This window comes from Pipistrellus hanaki, assembly GCF_964339955.1.
Source record: "Pipistrellus hanaki genome assembly, chromosome: 5".
Lineage (NCBI taxonomy): Eukaryota > Metazoa > Chordata > Mammalia > Chiroptera > Vespertilionidae > Pipistrellus > Pipistrellus hanaki.
The window spans coordinates 49,999,404-50,020,692 of record NC_140507.1 but is presented as its reverse complement, the minus strand read 5'-3'; the positions used below and the strand labels follow the sequence as shown (position 1 = coordinate 50,020,692).

The 21,289-nt window shown below is 34.2% G+C and overlaps 1 protein-coding gene across 1 annotated transcript in view; it reads left to right on the top strand.

Moving 5' to 3' along the window:
* Nucleotides 1-16,152: 16,152 nt before the first annotated feature.
* IQCM (IQ motif containing M) overlaps nucleotides 16,153-21,289 on the top strand; it is a gene marked incomplete at both ends in the record, with an annotated part of 144,401 nt that continues 139,264 nt past the window's right edge. Inside the window, 2 exons of the mRNA XM_084885299.1 lie at nucleotides 16,153-16,221; nucleotides 16,949-17,007. Of these exons, the coding sequence (XP_084741425.1) occupies nucleotides 16,153-16,221; nucleotides 16,949-17,007 (128 nt within the window). The remainder of the gene's footprint in view (nucleotides 16,222-16,948; nucleotides 17,008-21,289) is intronic.

Below are 21,289 nucleotides of genomic sequence, written 5' to 3'. Positions count from 1 at the left end.
GAGCCTCTTCCAACTCTAAGCAGTGGGTAGTGGATCTTAGCCAGCAGTCAGACATCCACTGAAGGGTCCCGGACTGTGAGAGGGCACAGGCCAGGCTAAAGAACCCCCCACCCCCTTCAGTGCATGAATGTCATGCACTGGGCCTTTAGTATCTATTTAAATATGTATTAGAAAGAACAGTGGAAATGTGAAAATAATTTGACTTGTTTGAATGGCAGGATTGAATTGAATTTTTTTCTATTTAAAATGATTTATTTTTTCTGAGAAATAAACCTCAAGTCACCTACGCCTCATTAAAAAAAAAAAAAAAAAAAAAAAAAAAAAGCACATTTTCCGTATAAATCCCATGTAACAACTGACACAAGAGAGAATAAAACGTGATATACCTTTTGATCTGTCAACCTATTTACCTTCAATACTTTTAATACTTTCATTTATTTTGCAATTTCAAAACTTGTGCCTCTATAATAATTTTGAATTTTCTGTTAAAGTACTTACATTAACAGGAGAGTTTTTCTTTTATTTTTTAAGAGCTGTTCACAAATACGATTTTGCTCTAAGCCTCATTTTAAAACAGAAGTCAGTGTTTTCTGAAAAGAAGGGAGTGAGGAAAAGGAGCCTATTAATTTTCTGATGGGCACACTGTATGCAATAAAAACACAAGGGCTTTCCTGTGTGAGCAAGCCAATTAATTGAAGTCTTTCTCTCTCTGCAATGCTATCACTCCATTTCTTTGATTAGATGACAAGATGTGATTTTAATACAGAATAATGGGACCATAAAGATGATTTACTTTCCTCTTAGTAATATTAAGCAATAAGATCAGTGTGTACTTTTCCTGGATAAATATTGTTTTAACCTGCAATGATATTTCTAACAGAAAAACCATTGTGCGATTGGAGAGGAATGGTGTCGATAAAGTCTTCCCACCATCCTCCTGATTCCACTTTGCCCAGTGACTCCGAGTATAGTACTGTAAGTATTTGTAAAACTGGACATAGAGTTGAATTACCATTTTTCTGGCAAATTATTGGGTTAATTTTGATATAACACGTAAAAATTTTTACTATGGACCTATTTCATTTCTAAAATGACTCTTTATTAAAATTCATCTTTTTTTTTTGAGTCACTGCTTTATTTCTGTTATCATATCTCATGTACATCTTGTTGATCACCTTAACTCAAAAACATGTGTCTTAATTTTTAGTTGAAGAACACTAATAGCCAAAGCAATAATCACAATGGTTTGCCCCAAATATAATAGCAACTATTTTTGTAATGGTATATGAAGTATCAAGAAAATACTATCATGTTGGCCAATGAAGAATGAAGACATTAGTTAGGAGTATGGGAATTTGAGGACTAAAAAAATCCAAGGGCCATTTCATGACCACACATTGACGGTTTACTGAAAGAGGACCCGCTCAACAGGGACAGGGGAATCTGTGTCTTAAAAATGGAATCAGGGCTTCACTTTCGGTTCATCTGTTCATCAAGGCAAGTTCTAAGATGTCTCTATACAGTAGAAGAAACTTGTGACTCTGACATCTTTAGCAATAATTTTTAAAAGATTGCAAAATGCTATTTTATAACATTGTATCTCACAGTGTCTGCATATATGTCTGGGTTTATTGCATCTCCTATGTGTTCTGTTTTGGGTATGAATGTGTCTATCTCATCCTTTCTGTCTTTTTCTCTCTTTTTATATAACTATATTATTTTTTCTTTTTGACTTGCCATTTGCATTGGTATGCATAGGCTGCTGTAGAAATTACCACAGATAGCCCTAGCCGATTTGGCTCAGTGGATAGGGCATGAGGACTGGAGTGTCCTGGGTTCAATTCTGATCAAGGGCACGTATCTCCGTTGCAGGCTCGATCCTCACCCTGGTCGGGGTGCATGCTGGAGGCAACCAATGGATGTGTCACTCTAGCACTGATGTTTCCCTCTTGTGTCTCTCCCTCTCCCTCCCACTCTCTCTAAAATCAATGGGAAAATATCCTCGAGTGAGGATTAGCAACAACAACAAAAAATTACCGCAGACAGGTTGGCTTAAAGGTCAGAGATTTATTTCTTGAAGTTCCAAAGTCTGTCAGTCCAAAGCTAGCATGGCTGGTTTCTCCTGAGGCTTCTTTCTCCTTGGCTTGCAAACAGTTGCCTTCTTGCTGTGTCTTCATGTGGGTTTTCTTGTGTGTGTTTCTGTATCTTTTTATGAGGACATATTGGATGAGTACCCTAGCCTTAAGACCTCATTGAGCCCAATTAACCCTTTAAAGTCTCTGTCTCCAAATACAGCCACACTGGAGGTTAGGGCCTCAACATATGAATTTTGGGGAGACATGACTCAGTACACAATACCATTAGATAACTGAAATATATTTGACAATGCTTTCTTTTTCTATCTACCATTAAAAAAAACCACAAATGTCATTTTATGTTTTTCATCTACCATTAAAAAACAAACACCAATGTCATTTTATGTTTTTCATACAAAGTAAACCTTTTGAATTACATCGTTTAATTTATGTTGCTAAATTCTTTGTGAGTAAATTTACTAAAACTAAATAATTGTAACCTTGTTTTAGGCAAGGACATTATATGAATATGATTAAGAAATATTATGAGAATTTTGACAAGGAAATTATATGAATATTATGCTTCCTGAAATTCTAAGTCTTTGTACTCTACTACTTTTAGAACAGATCAGTTAATCACAGCCTAGACAGTCACCCCCAGTTAACAGGATATGTGTTTCTAAGGCATATGTGTACTTAACAAAAGCAATACTCATGGAAGGTTGTTTTCTTATCTTCTAGTAAAGGTGAAATAATGAACTGCTACTTATAAGCCTTCTAGCTCTACCTTGATTTATGCTAACAATTTAGAGACTATCTTTCACTATATAAATAAGCACATTAAACATACTTCTTTTGGAATACTTCTGGTGGGATAGACTTGATTGTGGAGAGCTCTGGATGCAACATCGGGGACTTTATTCACTGCTGGGTGAATACTAAGAGAATAAAATACTACTCACCATGGCTTTGGCACAATAGATGGTGCTTTGGATATGTGCACCTGTCTAGAGGTTTTGGGGTGAACTGAAACAGAGGCTGGGTGGGCATTAATAGGCATTTTGCATCAGTGCAGTTAGATGCTTATATCTTATCCTTCCAAACCAACTATATATAAATGGTGGGAAATAAATTAGGAGATTCCAACCTTTAAAATTTTTTTCCCCCATAGGTTCTGCATTTTCATTTTCATCATTGGCTATCTAACTAGGTTCTTTATTAAGGATTCCCCTTTTGCTTATTCTTTAAAATAGGAACAGTCCTAGAAGGAATCAAACACCAAATTTCAAGTAAATTTTTTTAATATATTTTTATTGTGTTAAAATATACATAACAAAGCTTGCCATTGAAAAATGTACAGTGTGGTGGCATTAAGTGCACCCACACTGTGGTGTAACAATCACCACCATCCATCTCCACAACTTTGTCATCTTTCCAAACTGAGACTCTGTACCTATTAAATACTAGTTTTCTGTTCTCCCCTCCTCCCCTTTCTTGGGCAACAAACTTTATACTTTCTGTCTCTATCCTTTTTATTTGTCCTTTTGTGGCTGACTTATCTCACTTAGCATAATGTCATCAAGGTTCATCCATGTTGTAGCATATGTCAGAATTCCCCTTCTTTTTTAAAATGCTGAATAATATTCTACGTATGTATATACCATATCTTATCCATTCACCTGTTGATGGACACCTGAATTGCTTCTACCTTTTGGATATTGGGAATAATGTCACTATGAACATGGGTATACTGTATTGTTCAAGACCCTGGTTTCGTTTCTTTTGGATATATATCCAGAAAAGTGAAAAACCTGAACCATATTGATTTCCTATGTTTAATACTTTGAAGATTAGTGACTTTGAGCATTTTTCCATATGACTCTTGGCCATCTGTATGTCCATTTTGGAGAAGTGTCTATTTAGATTCTTTGCCCCTTTTAAATTGGATTGTTTTTCTTTTGTTAAGTTGTATGAGTTCCTTATATGTTTTGGAAATTAATTCCTTATTTGATTTATCATTGGCAAATATGTTCTCTCATACAGTGGGATTCCTTTTCATTTTGTTGATGATTTCTTTTGCTGTGCAGAAGCTTTTTATTTTGATGTAGTCCCCTCTCTACAGCTTAGATGCTTTTATCAACATTATAATTTGCTGAAATAAGAAAGCTACTGTGGATATGCTTTCGGTAGGCTAAAAATACACTATTCCTTTTAAGCCTGAAGTTCTTGTTTTCTTTTTAATATATTTTTATGCTTATATGTTTTTAGTCCTAATTAAATAATAATTTAATAATATTATATGTCTTTACTTTTAGTGTTTTATTTCTGCTACTGCAGGCTTATTGTATTAGAATTGTATTAGGATTTCCAGTTATTTTAAGAAATGGCATATAATCACTAAAACTTCTTTGTATGAAGCTAAAGAAACTGCATGCTGAAGACAAAGTTACTAGTGCTACTTTTTATAGTTTCTGAAGTACTGAGGTATTTATAGTCTTAATTATCTTGAAAGGTAATATTTATCCAAGATAAGTGAGCATCTGTGAATATAATCCTTTATGTAACATAAAAGTGTAACATTACATTGCAATACTATAGAAAAGACCACCATCTCCAAGTTTTTTGTTATTTTTTTTACAATTTATTTTATATCTCTTTTGAAAAAAGGTTTGCTAACTTCATGATAATGTGTGAAGCTATTTTGAAGCCCATGAGCTGGAGGACTGTAGTTATGAGAAGCTTTAGCATTTATCAAAATCAGAGATACAAAAATTAATGTATTTATCATGCATTAAAATATGCTTTTAAAATAAGATAAAATAAATATTGACATAAGTTTGGGAAAATAGTTAATTTCTAGCTAATATTGGGGGGCAATATTATTTTTTCCAATGAAATATTACAGTTTTGCATTTTTGTGAAAAATGATGTATTTATTTTGACATATACATTTAATATATCTATAAAATGTACATAGTTGCTATTAAAAGCCCATATATCAATAGTTATTTTGTCCTGCATCAATATTTTCTGGTTCTAAAGTGTATTCTATAAATTTTGAATTCTAGATAAAAATTCTTTACTCTTGTCCTAGTTAATATACTTATTGAGAAAAATTAAGGATGTGCTCCATACAAAATTTTAGCAATAAAAAGGGTAAGATGTATAGTCAGAAGAAGTTGGTCAAGACTCATATTCAACATCCTCATGATGTTTTAAAGAAAGCACCTCTGATAAATGAAGTATTTGGATGTAATGTTACTTAGATTTACCAATGTACCACCACTTGACCGCATCAAAATCCCACCTACACTAAATCATATACAAAAGTGGAGGGTTATGTATATAAATAGGATATTTTTAAATTTGTATTTTTGGATCAATTTACTTTTATAGAGAAAAATCTTAGTCTACATTTCTCATTTCTTTTGTTATAAAAGGTAATTGGAATTTTACTTTTGGGAGTTACTTCACTGTCTGTCTTTACTGTGCAAGCCAAAAAGATTCAACCAAATTTTCTCAGTATAGTGAGTCTTCTTTCTGAGATTGTAAGATATTTGAGGGTAACTAGGCCCATCTGCATTAGTAATAGAGCCCACCACAGTTCTAGTTCTACAGTTGCCATCAATATGTGCATTTTTTTTGAGATAAGCTGGAGTCTGATGAAAGAAGGAAAACTTGAATGTGGAAACCATTAGAGCAGATACTGGCTTAAGAGAGTGAACAGACAGTGCCTGCCCTGGGAACTCCCCCTCCCTCACCCTCCTGGGAAGCTAGGTATGCTTGTTCTCTAGTAAAGGGAACATTTAACTAAATTTCTTAAAAAGTAATGAAAGAGAACAAACTGTAAAAAGGCAGGCAAAAGAGGCCAACATCTGTTGCTGAACATGTCTCAGTTGACTTCCTTTTAATATTCTTAGGAATAAATTTATGAAGTAGGAAAGGTTCTGCACTAATTAGCTTATTTTCATCAAACAAAATGCACCAAACATGGATATTGAATATGAATGAAAACTTTAGTAGCAATAATAAGTAGACATAGAAAGTGCCAGTGGACAAAGGGAGTGCTGATATTCAAGGTTATGGTCAGAGGTTTTGGGTATTGCTGTGGCTGTTAATTATATTGATGTAGATTTGCTGTAATTTAGTATTTTAAATGATCAGAAAAAATGTGTTTAACAAGTCTAGTGTATTCATTAAGTGACAGCTGCATTAGATGCAAAGATTTCTCTTAAGTTATACATTTTTAGGCTAATGAAATGTTAGAATGATTTAGAATAACAAATCTACAGCTACTCAAAGCATTATTTTGTAGTACAAGCAACAACTGTAGTAATAGTTGTAGCTTGCAGTGGTTGTATAGATCCATAACCCTTTATTAGAAATTCTTGTAGTTTGATGTATTTTGGAATTCAGAACATTTCAAACTGTAGAAAGGTAAGATGCTAAGTGGATCTTCAATTAAAACTATAATCAAAATATGTTATTATTTTTCAGTCAAGCATAAGAATATTCTCATTAAATAGGAGATAGAGTTCATTCTATTGACCTTTTGTTGGTTGGTTCAAGTCAGATTTTGCCACAAAGACGAGATGAATTAAATTTTGCCTCCGTGTGTCTTATGAAAAAATTATTGGTTTTCAAAGGTTTTTGGATTTCTAAGTCTCAAATAAGGAGTCATAGACCTGAATAGTAAAACAATAATAGTAATGGTAGTAGTAATAACAATATTAACAATGGTGGTGGTAGTAGGTTAAGATAGATGGGGAAGAGAAAGAGGTAAGAACACATGTATTGTTAGTTGCATAAGAAAAAAATCATGATCATACAATGATTGTTCTTGATTTTTGGTGCAAGATATCCTGGAATTAATTGTGAAGATGTGTATATATGTGATTCCCAGTGGCAAAACCAGGCTGATGTGATAATACATCTCTGATAGATGCTACCTTCTATGGAGTTCTTCCTGACCCCCACCCGAAAGAGCACGACTGCCTTTATTTCAATGTATTCCAACCTGACAGGACATTGTGTATGTCTTTATTGGGTGAGTGTTGGCCTTCCTCACTGAAGTGTCGGCTTCACCAGGCTGAGGGTGTTTAGAGTCCTGATGCAGCCCCAGTGCCTAGAATCGTTTCTGTCATACAGCAAAGGTTCAGAAAATGTTTGCTGAATAAGTGGATAAAAGGAATGCAAAAGAGACCCAAGGTCCCAAAGCAGTGATAATCATAGCCATGATATTATTGGAAAGGGAAACAGGAAAAAAAAATAATGCTGTTACATAAATATTGCTATCATTAATTTTTTTTCTCTATGTTAGCCAAAAAGTGCTGCATAGTTCTTAATTATTTATTCTGAAATGGGCTTTCCCTCCGATTCCTCTTCTCTGGAGTCAGCGGCCACTCTCATTTAGTCAGGCAGTTAACTTATTGGTTTCTTTTTCTGTTTTTAAACCACTTCCAAAACTCTCATTAGAAGACCCATTGAGGCTGCAGGCAAGGTAGCTTTCTTTCATCAGCTGATTGGAAAGGAACAAATCTGTCCCAGAGGCACAAACCCAAAACTTTGAGTTGTTGGAGATCCTGGTATTGACAACTAGGTCATAGATACTGAAATCTAGTTGGTATTAATCAGAAGGCTTCACACATTCCCATTCAGTTATTGCGTTAGGAAGTTATCAAGCAGTAGAGATCCTATTAGTGATAAAAGTCCATTTCAGGATGCTGTGTTCAGTTATTGATTCCTAATCTGATTCTAGTTTTATCCTTGAATCAAACACACAGGAAAACTTTTCATCTCAAATTATTTGTATTCTTCTTTTTTTCCATATCTGTTACCACATGTTTATGGCCATTCTGTTAAGCCTCTTAACACTAGCCTTTTGTCATTTGTTAAAATAAATTTTTATATTCCTACCAGCAGTGTAGTTGGGTTCCCTTTTCTCTATATCCTCATCAACACTTGTCATTTCTTGATGATAGCCATTCTGACAGGTGTGAGGTGCTACCTCATTGTTCTTTTAATTTACATTTCTCTGATGATTAGTTACTATATTTTCTTCATATATCTCTTGGAATTCTGTTTATCTACTTTGGAGAAGTGTTTATTTAGATTCTTTGCCCATTTTTAAATTGGATTGCTTGTATTTTGTTAAATTGTATGAGTTCCTTGTATATTTTTATATTAACCCCTTATCAGATGTATCATTGGGAAATATGTTCTCCCATGCTGTGGGCTCTCTTTTCATTTTGTTGATGGTTTCTTTTGCTGTGCAGAAGCTTTTTATTTTAATATAGTCCCATTTATTTATTTTATCCTTAGTTTACTTTGCCCTGGGATATGTATCGATAAACACATTGCTTTGAGAGAGATGGGAATGCAGACTGGTGCAGGAACTGTGGAAAACAGTATGGAATTTCCTCAAAAAATTAAAAAATGGAACTCCCTTTTGACCCAATGATTCCATTTCTAGGAATATATCCAAAACAGCAATCAGAAAGAATATACACACCCCTATGTCCTTAGCAGCACAATTTACAATAGCTAAGATTTGAAAACAGCTCAAGTGCCCATCAGATGAGTGGATAAAAAATTTATGATACTTTTATACAATGGAATACTATCTGGCTATGAAAAGGAAGGAACTCATACCATTTGTAACAGCATGGATGGACCTGGAGAGTATTATGATAAATAGCCAGTCAGAAAAAGATAAGTATCACGTGATCTCACTCATATGTGGAATCTAATGATCAAAATAAACTGATGAACAAAATAGATATAGAGATATAGAACATGGAACAGACTGACAAATTTCAGAGTAGGTGGAGTGAGATTAACTGGGGGAATTTATATGCATATGCATAGTCCATGGACACAGACAATAGTATCATGAAGGCCAGGAAGAGGTAAGTAGGGGGAGAGTGGGGTCAATGGGAAAAAAAAGAAACAAAGGGGGCATCTGCAATACTTTCAACAATAAAGATTAAAAAATAAAAATAATAAATTATGCTTTCAATACATATATTTTGAAAAAAGTTTGGATGAGCCAAAAATAAGGAGAAAATCCACCATTCTTATAATAATGAATACTTTATAACCTTACTTTTTCTTTCCAAAAACATTTATTCTGAACATTTTTCATATATATATATATATAAAATATTAAATTGATGGCAGTGATATTTTATTTGGGGATATAATTCATTTTTGGTTATTTTGGCCTTTGAACAAAGCTTTGATGGAATATGTTGCACTATGTTTGTAATTAATTGTTTATGCATATTCTTAATTTCCTTAGTATAAGTTCCTTCCAGTGGACATTTTGGTGTGCTTCCTTTCTTTTTTTGCTTTGTCTTTTATTATATACTGTTAAATTGTCCTCCAAAGAATTGCTGGTTTGTGCTTTACATAGAATTTCACTGCTTCTTCTAACTCAAAACCAAAAGTACACAAAGAAAAAACAAAAAATTATTAACTACATTTAGATGATCATATATGAAAAGGGCTTAGCATAATGTGACTGGGTTATGGTAAGAGCTAATTATAGTACTTTATTGTAATTATATACATATAAATAATTATAACTATAATTAATACCTTTATCAAATTGTTAAAGAATTAATTTAAATCCTTTCATTAAGAATTTATGATAGCTTATAAAATATTTACAACATGTAATGTTGTACATGTAAAGAAATAGAGTTTGTGAAAAAGAGAATAGGAAATATAAAGTTAGGATTTAGGTACCTGGCCATTGTTGCCCAGTGGTTGAACATGGACCTATGAAACAGGAAGTCACTGTTCTGTTCCTAGTCAGGGCACATGCTTGGGTTGTAGGCTCTGTCCCTAGTGTGGGACATGCAGGAGATAGCCAATCAATGATACTCTCCCACCATTGATCTTTCTATCTCTCTCCTCCTCTCCCTTCTTCTCTGATACCAATAAAATATATATATATATATATATATATATATATATATATATATATATATATATTAAAAGATTTAGGTAGGTACACAAAATTCATAATTTGGTACTTTATTGTATTTATATACATATAATTTTTATATTGTTTTATTAATAAGAAAGCCACAAACATCTATGTGTGTTTTAGCAGTTATCAAAAATATATAATTCATAGTAAATTGATTCAGGGTATTTCAATAAAATAAAATAAAACTAGAAATATATATCAAGCAGATGCTTATGACGATGTTACTATAAAATAGCCTTAGCCGGTTTGGCTCAGTGGAATAAATGTTGGCCCATGGAATGAGGGCCAGGTTAGACTCCCCATCAAGAGCACATACCTTAGCTGTAGGCTCTATTACCAGCCCTGGTCAACCAATTGATGTGTCTCTCTCCCATGGATATTTCCTTCTCTCTGTCTCCTCCTGCCTATGCTTCCACTCTCTCTAAAATTCAATGGAAAAACATACTGGTTTGAGGATTAAAAAAAAAAAAGATGGTACTGTAAAATAAATGTTATATATTATGTACTCAATAATATACTTTCAGAAAATGCAGTAATATACTACAGTTGACTCTTGAACAATGTTTAGATTAGATACACCAACCCCAGAGAAGTTGAAAATCTGTTTAAGTATTAATTCCCCCAAAACTGGAGTTTCGGCTCCCCCAATAATGGAGTTTCGGCTCCATTATTATTCTTTAAGATATAGGTATATTGATAGATGTATATATGTATCATATACTGTCTTGTGTAATCAATATATAAAAATAGAAATTTAAAAAATAATATAGTTCAGATGCTGGAAGTATGATGTTTTAAAGTGTATGAACCTATAAATACATGTGGCTCACCTTTTTTAATCAGCTAGATTTAAAAGCTCCAGAGACAGAGAAGCATTGGCGGTTCTAAATCCCATTATAGTCAAGTCCTACTGGCTTTCTACAAAATCATTGGATCTTTTCTAAAGAAATACAAGTGGGAAACAAAATTGCTGAGTGCCAATCAATTAAATATCTAACATAGATTCCAATATTGTTTTGTTCACTGTATTCTGATTATTTTTATGGATTAAAAATCTGCCTATATCATCAATTTCCCCTTCTAAATAAAATTATAGATTGAAACTGAATCCCAGCTACCTTCTACTTGTGAAATCAAGATAAAGATATTAGCTGAAACCAGTTTGGCTCAGTGGTAAAGCGTCGGTCTGTGGACTGAACGGTCCCAGGTTCGATTCTGATCAGGGGCATGTACGTTGGTTGCGGGCACATCCCTGTAGGGGGTGTGCAAGAGGTAGCTGGTAGATGTTCCTCTCTCATTGACGTTTCTAGCTCTCTCTCTCTCTCCCTTCCTCTCTGTAAAAAACCAATAAAACATATTTAAAAAAAAAATAAAGATATTAAAATTCTCAACTTCCTTAGAAAAGGTGGTAATTTAAATACCTGTTTTGATAAAGCACAAACTAGGTTCTAATAATTAGTTATAACAATTAATTCTGTGATGCAGTCTCCATCTACAAATCTCATGATGATAATCAAACTCACTATTTACAATGGATTTACATAGCAAAAAATCCCAAACTAATACACAGAAATGTAAATATATCATTTAGTAATAAATTTAGTACATAGGAGGCTACCATAAATCCAAAGGGGGAAACCTTTTCAAAATCAAATAAATACCCCCATCTGCTTAATCATCAACTTCAACATCAGAATGAACACAAGGATATTAAAATGCACCCAAAATTTAAAACAGAAAACCCTCTTCTCAATTTGAACTTTAGAAAAAGCTATCTTTCGTGTTGTAAGTATTGTAGATGTTCCCATTGGTCCACTTCCCCGCCCCCCAAACACCTCTAGGTCTTTGCCACATTATTGTCTGTGTCATTGGTTCTGCATATAAATTCTTTGGTTAATCTCATTGTATCCCTCCTCCCCTTCCCTTTGAGATTTGTCAATCTGTTCCATGCTTCTCTGTCTCTGGAGCTTTTAAATCTAGCTGATTAAAAAAGGTGAGCCACATGTATTTATAGGTTCATATACTTTAAAACATCATACTTCCAGCATCTGTACTATATTATTTTTTAAATTTCTATTTTTATATATTGATTACACAAGACAGTATATGATACATATATACATCTATCAATATACCTATATCTTAAAGAATAATAATGGAGCCGAAACCAGTTTGGCTCAGTGGATAGAGCATCGGCCTGTGGACTGAAGGGTCCCGGGTTCGATTCCAGTCAAGGGCATGTACCTGGGTTGCAGGCACATCCCCAGTAGGGGGTGTGCAAGAGGCAGCTGATCGATGTCTCTCTCATCGATGTTTCTAGCTCTATATCTCTCTTCTTCTCTGTAAAAAAATCAATAAAATATATTTTTTTAAAAAGAATAATAATGGAACAAATACTTACAAAGCTTAAGAAGTGAAATTCTGTTGTGTCTTTTCCTGAGGAAACAAATCTTTCTAATTTGGTTTCTTTGCTTTTCTTTAATTTTAGGACACATATCCTTAATTAGTATTTTGTTTACTTTTGTTTGTTTTTAACTTTATGTATATGGAACATGATGTCTTCTTTCTCTTTGCCTCAATAATGCATTTTCAAGATCCATCAGTCTTCATAAATATTTATGTGGGCCTCCTATGGTTCATTCACTTTCATTGATGCATAACATCCCATTGAATGATTACACCTTTGAGGTACTGATGGTTTATTTTTTATTTCTTTTGATTCCTTCTCTGCATATTTTTCATGTTTAATGACCTTTCTAATTATGATCTCAATTTTCTTGATATTGTATTATGAATTCGTCTTCTAAAAATGATTGATAGTTGCTTTTACCAGATATTCTAAGAACCACTTGATTTTAAATTCTGCCTTTCTTTTGGAGAGAAGGTTGTGGAGCATTGTAGGAAGAATGAATTGAGGCCCCCAAATCCATGTGACTGAGGTATTTTCACCATAAATTACTGGTGGTGGTGGGATTCTTTATTCCTTCTCCACCCAAAGCTAACGTCATTGTAGATATGGTTTCATGGTGTCTCTCATTCTCCTCATTTTTTTTCTCTTTCTAGGAAAAATTTAAAATCCTGATTTATACTCTAGGGATACTGTACTTCCAGTAACTACATTTTATGGGAGTGTTCTCAGCTCTGACATTCCATATTCTGGGTTCCAGTGTTGGTCTTCAAACTTCAGCATGAATAATTGATTAGAAGTCAGGCTCTAGGATGTCAGGAATTACCATGAAACCCCTGAGGCAAACACAGCTTCTAAAACTCATACAATAGTCAATTCAAAACTTCTTGTTTTTGCCTGGAAATGAATTCTATTACTTTCCCATCAGCTCAGCCATGCATGTAAGATATCCTTCCCTTTTGTTTTTAACATTTATTATGGGATTATGCAGTGATTTGTTACATGAACATATTTCTGGAAACAGTAGCCTTCTTATATCATTTATAAATAGGTCTGAGCCCTCTGAGGGACTTATATTGTGATGTAAACTTCTCTATCCAGCTCCAGTCTACTCGTCAGTCTTTGTATTGTCTCCTATGTGATATTAAATCCCTACATATGAAAGAGTAAAATTCTTACAATTTTGATTTCCCTTGAAGGTTAAAGAAACTTTGTAAGTACTGGTAAATGAACAACCTATGCTTTGTTGGGTCAACTTCTTCAGTCTCCCCTAATCTGAAGGTTGAATGGCTTTTTGAGGCCACAGCCATTATAGGGTGAACAACATTAGCTTTGGGATCCCTCCAAATTATCAAAAGGGACAAAGAAATTCTATGAGATTTGGAAAGAAGTGTAAAATTGATGGTTTAGATAGCTGCTTATAAAACAAAACTTAAGGTTTAACAATATTGTATGGATGATCAGAAGTAGGAGCCAGATAAATTGTGGACTTTGAGAAAAGATGTGGAGGAAAGGAGTCTGAAAATTAGTTTTAATGGGTGTTGTTAAAAATTTGATGATTTTGAGACCAGACTTACAATCTTCAGCCAGGTATTTAGAATGTGTCACTTCAAATGCATTATCCAGATAAGATGGGAATATTGAAGAAGTTTAAAGAAGCAGGTGGCAGTTGACAGGAAAGATTATATAGAGAGGGGGTGATCAGGCTGGCAGACAGAGTGGTTTGTGGCAATCAGGCAAGCAGACAGGCAAGTGGTTGGGAGCCAGCAGTCCAAGATTGTGAGAGGGATGTCCCCTGAGGGGTCCCAGATTGGAGAGGGTGCAGGCTGACCTGAGGGACACCCCCCTCCCAATGTATGGATTTCGTGCTCCAGGCCTCTAGTAAGTATATAGAAAGCAAAGAATGAGGGGGGGGGGGAAACACACACACACACACACACACACACACACACACACACACACAGGAATCCTAAATAAATGACTGCTACTGACTTGTTAAAATTGAGAGAAAAATGTTTCTAAAACCAGGTAGGAAGATACACAGTGGCAGTTGTGAAGGCAATGGTAGTAAGAGAGTAACTGCGGGAAAAATATCAGAGAATGTGTTGGTAAGAAAAATTCTCAATAATGTTTGTCTAAGTCTGTTTTACTTAGCAGACTTCACTTGACACCCTTCCTCATGGACAGCATGCCAGTGCAGTTAGTCTGGCCAAGAGGGAAGCAGTTAAAAAATTAAGTTGGCAAATGTAAATAGTACTATCATATAAGGACAGTGTGTTCTAAGCCAAGTGCATTGCTGTGTGCAAAAGGATGGGATATATAGGTTACAAATTAATTGTCGTAGCCATTAGTATTTTTGTAGCCATGAGCATGTGTCAGAAACATTGTGAGAGCCATATTTAAAATATAGGTCCTGCTCCATGTTTTATCATTACCTACATGTTGCAAATAAATTTTTACAAAAGCACATTATTCCTTAGAATGATTGTTTACTTAAAAATACATGATCAGAGAATTCTAAAAGTAACAAACACTTGAGAGATGATGTAAACTAATTCTCAAGGTTATTGTTGCATTCTAACATAACAATAGAAGAAGACTGACTTTGATCTTAAGAAATAAATGGCGTGAAGTACAAATGAACACAAATAAGTTAGATTGCATCTGAGAGAGCAGTATTAAGACAGAATGAAGGATTTATGATTTGTTTAAAGTATTTGAAACAATCACTCAGTGTCCCGATACTGAGTATGTTTGCAACACAAACACAATCTTTCACATTTCATCTTTTCATCAATCCTTTAGATACATATCCTAGGTTTTTACATAAGAGACTTCTTTGGCTCCAATTTCAAATAGTGATTAAAAATATATTTGAAAGTTAAAAAGCAAAACTAACCATTTTTCTTGAGGCATATGAGCACTCCATATATCAACAGGCAAGGCATGTTCTGTTACTGATTTCTTATAGATTCTGAGGGAGAAGACAGCACCAACAATCCAAAATCCATTAACTTTTTGCTAATTTATCAAGATAACCTAAAATTCCTCTCATTTGAGACCATGTTTTCAAAAGCTGTTCTGTGCAAAATAGTTGTCAAGACAGATTACAAAGTGGATGTGCAATCCATCAATGCCTCTAGGTGTCAGTTTAACCCTTGGATCACACTAAGTGACCAGAGACACAATGGCCCAGTTAATTTGAGGTCTTAGAGACCTTACTTGCTGTTGGCTGATATTGAAGGGTTGTATAAAAAAAAAAATCCACATTAAACACTCGAGTGTGATTGTTGAAGAGATGCTCTTGAGGCTCACCATTACCTATACCAGGCTTCTTTTGAAAAACTCATGTTTGCTTCTGTTATAGGTTTTCCAGGCTTGCCATAAAGAAATACTACAGACTGTGTGGTATATACAACAAAAATTAATTTCCTCATAGTTTCGGAGGCTGGAATTCCCAGATCAGATGCTGGCAAAGTTGGTTTCTCCTGAGACCTCTCTCCTTGGCTTAGATGGGTAGCTGCTTCTTTCTGTGGCCTTTTCTCTGTGCCCATGTGCCCCTGGCATCTCTTCCTCTTTTTACAAGGCCACCAGTCTTATTTGATAGGGCCTCACCCTTATGACTTCATTTACAATTAATTTCCTCTTGAAAGACTCTATCTCTAAACATAGCCATGACCGTGATTAGGGCTTTAACATATGGATTTTGGAGGGACACAATTCAGTTTGTGATACTTGGACAGGTAGGACTTTGAGCACCAAGTCTGCGTGACACCATCAAGAAACATCAGATAATTTTTGACATCAGATAATAATTGTTTTATACATATTATCCCCTTAACTTGATTTTGTTATTTTCTTTTTCATACATACTTACTGTATGTTTTGAGAGCTTGTTTGGAGGTTCTGGCAGGGGAGAGTAGTTACTTGTATACCCTTTACTGAAGGTCCTTTCCTCATGGGGGGACGGTCATCCTCTTGGACCAAATGCGTAGCTTCCAGAGGGCGCACATAAATTGGTGAGGGAAGAGGGGGACACGGCCTAGCTGGCCAGATCAGCTGGATCAACCTTGGTGATCAATGGCATGACAGATGCTGCAGCCAGATCAACCTTATATCCTACTGTATATATTATAAGCTATCTTAAATCTTTTTTTTAATAAGACAGAATTCTAATAAGTAAGTGAATAAATAAATTATCTTATGAATTAAATTTGTATAAATATTGCTCACTGAAATGATCAGTAGGAACTGCTTTGTTGGATGTCAAAAGACGCTGGAGGCAGCTCAGCGATCATAGGCCTCTGTGTTTACTTACAAATTCATATCATTGTTTAGGTGTATAATAGGTACTGTAATGGAATGGTTTCTTCTCCCTTTGATAATACAACAGAATATCAATAAAATTAAAATTTGCCAACTATGATATTGTTTTCCTACTTATGTCAATTCTTCTTGCTCCTATTCTAGAAATCCTTTTTGAAGAAAGAACCCATATATTTAAAGCCAGAACCAGTATCATCATCCAGGTATACTTTTTATTTTCATAGCAGATAGGTATAAATTAAAGTGCTTGCTTTTGGTTTTATCTTAAGTCTCCAAGTTTAAAGAAATACACATGTTTAGTATATCTTTTCCAATGTTCCCCTTCCATTTAACTAAGACACAGAGAAAAACAAACTTTTTTTTTTCCAGTTGTATTAATGATCTCTCAATTGATCAGGCTGAAGGTTACTATATGGGCAGGTAGGAAAAGCAGTGTGAACAATACTGCATGATGGTTTATTAGAAACTGGGTACTACAATTCACTATAGTAGAGCATCTTTCACTGGCTATGAGATTGCTTTGCTACTTTATGTGGGAAATTTGTCAACTAACTTTTGTGAAAATTACTGACTTTGAGAGACAGATTGGAGAGTGAGATGAAAAGAAGGGATTGTAGAAAGTTAACAGTGAAGTTTCTAAAAAAAAGGACACATTTTGTGTTGCCTGGTAATATAATTCATTAATTCATTAAATAATATTTTAGTACTGATGAGATGCAAAGCACTGTGCCAGGCCATATATTAGATGAAAATAGAAAAAGGGTAAACCTTGGAGACTGAAGTTTGTCAAAAAACAACCTGTTTGGAGTTCTAACTCCTCAGTAAGTATAGGCTTATTTAAATATACTATTTAGGCTACTTTTTCTTAGCTGACATCTTTTCTTTTATGCCCTCTCTCAGTTACTCAAAATGTGTGGCTTTATAAGGTCCATACCAGTCCCTCGTCAACAATTCTAAAATCCAGATAGCTCCAAAAACTAAAACTGATAACAATGAAGGTTGTGCCAAAACTGTAATGTCAAAACCATCATAAGTATGATTACTCATAGTTTTTACTTTTCTCACTTCATGTAAGTACTCGTGTTTTGCATACATATTAATATTAATTATAGTAGCCTATTATAACATTAACTTAATGTGTTTGAATGGAGAATGCTGCCCCACACCATTCTCGAGTGTTATATAATATATGGTATATATGCTATATTAATTTTCTAATATTTGAAAAAAGATGATTTCCAAAATCTATTCAACTCGAAGGTTCAAGTACTGTGGAATTGCACTCCATAGTGAACTAGGCTGAAGATGATGATGAAATAAGTACAATGCAGTTATTTAAATATCTAATAAACAAATGTTCAATTTTAATGATCAGGAATCAGTAAACATGTCAGTCTGTCGATGGAAATCTAAGACCAAGGAGTGGAAACTATACCCTAGGACTAAGGGGTTCACCTTAGTACTAAGGAAAAAAACCCCCCACCTGATTCACTCTAACAAAAGCATAAAACCAAACTTCAACAGGTCTAAGATGATGAACTAGTAATTTAGCCACCACTTGGAATAAAAGGAAAAAACCAACATTCTTTCAAGGACAATCACAGAATGCAGTCTCTACAATGTACCTACCGTGTTTGTTAAGTACAAAATAAGTAAAATGCTAGTTATGTCAAGAAATAGGAAAATCTAACAGCTGACCGGTGTTGCTCAGCTGTTGAGCATAGATCTATAAAACAGGAGGTCATGCCCTAGCTGGTTTGGCTCAGTGGACAGAGCGTGGGCCTGTGTACGGAAGGGTACTGGGTTCAATTTCGGGCAAGGGCACATGCCTGGCTTACAGGCTCAATCCCCAGTAGGGGGTGTGCAGGAAGCAACTGATCAATGATTCTCTCTCATCATTGATGTTTCTGTCTCTCTCTTCCTCGCTCTTCCCCTCCAAATCAATACAAAAATATATATTTTTAAAAAGATACCCTAGTTATTGGAATTAGCAGAGAAGGTCTTTAAAGCAGCTATTATAAATGTTCAAGAAGTTTTTTTTTTTTTTTAAAGATGTTCATAATAGCTGAGTATCTCATTCCAAAAGTAGAACCTATTTTAAAAAGTCAAATGAAAATTCTAGAACTGAGAACTGTAATATCTGATAGGAAAATTTTATTGAATGGGCTGATCAGCAACATGTTAGAGAAAACAATAGAAAAAAATAATTAAATAGATAAATAGGACCACTCAGAAGAAAAGAAAGCAGTAATTAAGAAAATATTGAACAGAGCCTGATTGACTATATTTTAATATCAAGTGTTCTACCATGTCAACTGGCATCTTAGAAGGAGAAAAATAGAACGAGGCAGAAAAAGTAGCTGAAGAAATAGTGGCTGAATTTTCTCCAAATTTAATGAAAAACATCTTTACATACCCAAGAAGATCATCACATTCTAAAGAAGATAAGTACAAAAGAAAAGCAAAACAAAACAAAAAAAACCACAGTTAAGTACATCACAGTCAAACAGTTGAAAATTGAAGTCAAATAAAAAAAAGTTTGGAATAACTAGAGGGGAAAAATATACATTGCACAGAGGGTTGCATTTCTAGGAATGATGGATGTCTTCTCATCATAAATGATGAGAAAAACCAGGAGGCAATGAAATCATGTTTTAAAGGGCTGAAAGGAAAAAAAAAATCAAGTGATAATTTTTTATCTAATGACCCTATCTTATAACATTAAGATTGAAGAGAGACCTTTTCAGCTAAATAAAAAAATGAGAATTTATTGATAACTAATCTTTACTTAACAATGTAAAAGGAAGCTCTTCATGCTGAAAATAAATGATATCTTACGGAAAGTTGACTCTACCGAAGAAATAACATTTAAAATAAAAAATATATATTTGTTAATCCATCTATATATACAATAGAGAAATATGCTAATTAACCAGGACACTGTAACGGGTGGACCGGACAGGGGGAGGTTGGGCGTGCAGCATTGGGGGCGAGGCCGCAGGGGCCTCCATGTGCCTGTGCTGAGGGAGGGCCTGATCAGCAGCAGCTGCAGCTGCTTCAAGGGCCAGAGAGGGAGGCAGGGCTGGCCTGGCATTGGCCTCAGCTACTGTGGGCCTGGGGAGGGAGGCAGGGCCAGACCCGAGACTGAAGGGTGGGTGATGCTGTACAATTTCCAATTGCACACTGGGCTCCTAGTATAAAATAATATACTTAAAATTTTCTTTAAAATTGACAATTTAAGGCAAATTTATAACGTTTTTTGGTACATTTAAGTTAGAGAGATGCAAATATATATGACAATAGTATCAAAAGAAGTGTAGTTGTATTCTTGCAAGTTTATTTTATGTGTAGAGGAATTAATTTTAAGCAGTGTATGATAAATTAAGAATGCATATTTTTATTCCAAGATCAATCATTAACATAAAGAGATAACAGGAACTATTTGGCTAACCCAAAGTGGACAGGGAAAGAGGATCATATGGAGTGATGAAAATGAAAATGGCAGACTAAACTGAACTACATCAACATTCATATTAAATATATAGAATATGCTTTTGTAATAGAACTTTGACTTAAATAAAGCAAAAAGTGACGTGACTAAATAAAATGGACAACTCCATAGTTGTTGCTGCAAATTTTTTCCATCCCTTTTTTAGTACTTAATAGGAAAATTAGTAAAAAGAGTAAATAACCATACAGCAAATTGAACAAACCATCAACTAATTTGACCAAATTGGCGTTTACAGAAGACTATATGCAACAACTGTAGAAAATATTTTTAAGTGTTCCTGTGACATTCATTATAAAGAACCAAAGTGAATGAAATACAAATGGAGAAGCAATAAAGCAAATTAACAAAGCCAAAAGCTAATTATTTGAAAAAATTTGATAAAATTTTCAAGCACCTAACAAAAACCAAATAAGATAAAAAAGAGATAAAACACAAATTACCAATATTTAAAATAAAAGAGGTGCCATCACTCTATATGAATAACTTTATGCCAACTATATTCAACAGCTAAGATGAAGAGACAAATTCTTTGGTAAACAGACAACATACCAAAATTAATACAGAAAAATATAAATAACCCATGTCTATTAAAGATGCTGAATTTGTTTTCAAAGCCTTCCCACAAAAAGACTTTCTTTAAAGAAAAAACATAATAACTGTCACATGTAGTATTTGATTATATTAATAGCAGCTTATCTTCTTATGTAAGTCTTTTTCTATAAATATTCTTTACTTGATTAATTTGATTAGGAAGTATTTTTTTCCTTGTAGGTGTTACTAAGTTAAAATTCAGTGCTGTTCTTTCAATGATAAAAAATATATATAATTTGAAAAATGATTGTTTATTACAGTTATTTTCCTAGAGCCAGCCGGCTAGTCTGAATGCTAAACTTTTTTTGTGTAGAATCTACCATCTGTTGCAGGCATGAAGAGCTGTGGCAAGGTTTGCAGGGATATCTAGCTAATTTTTGCAG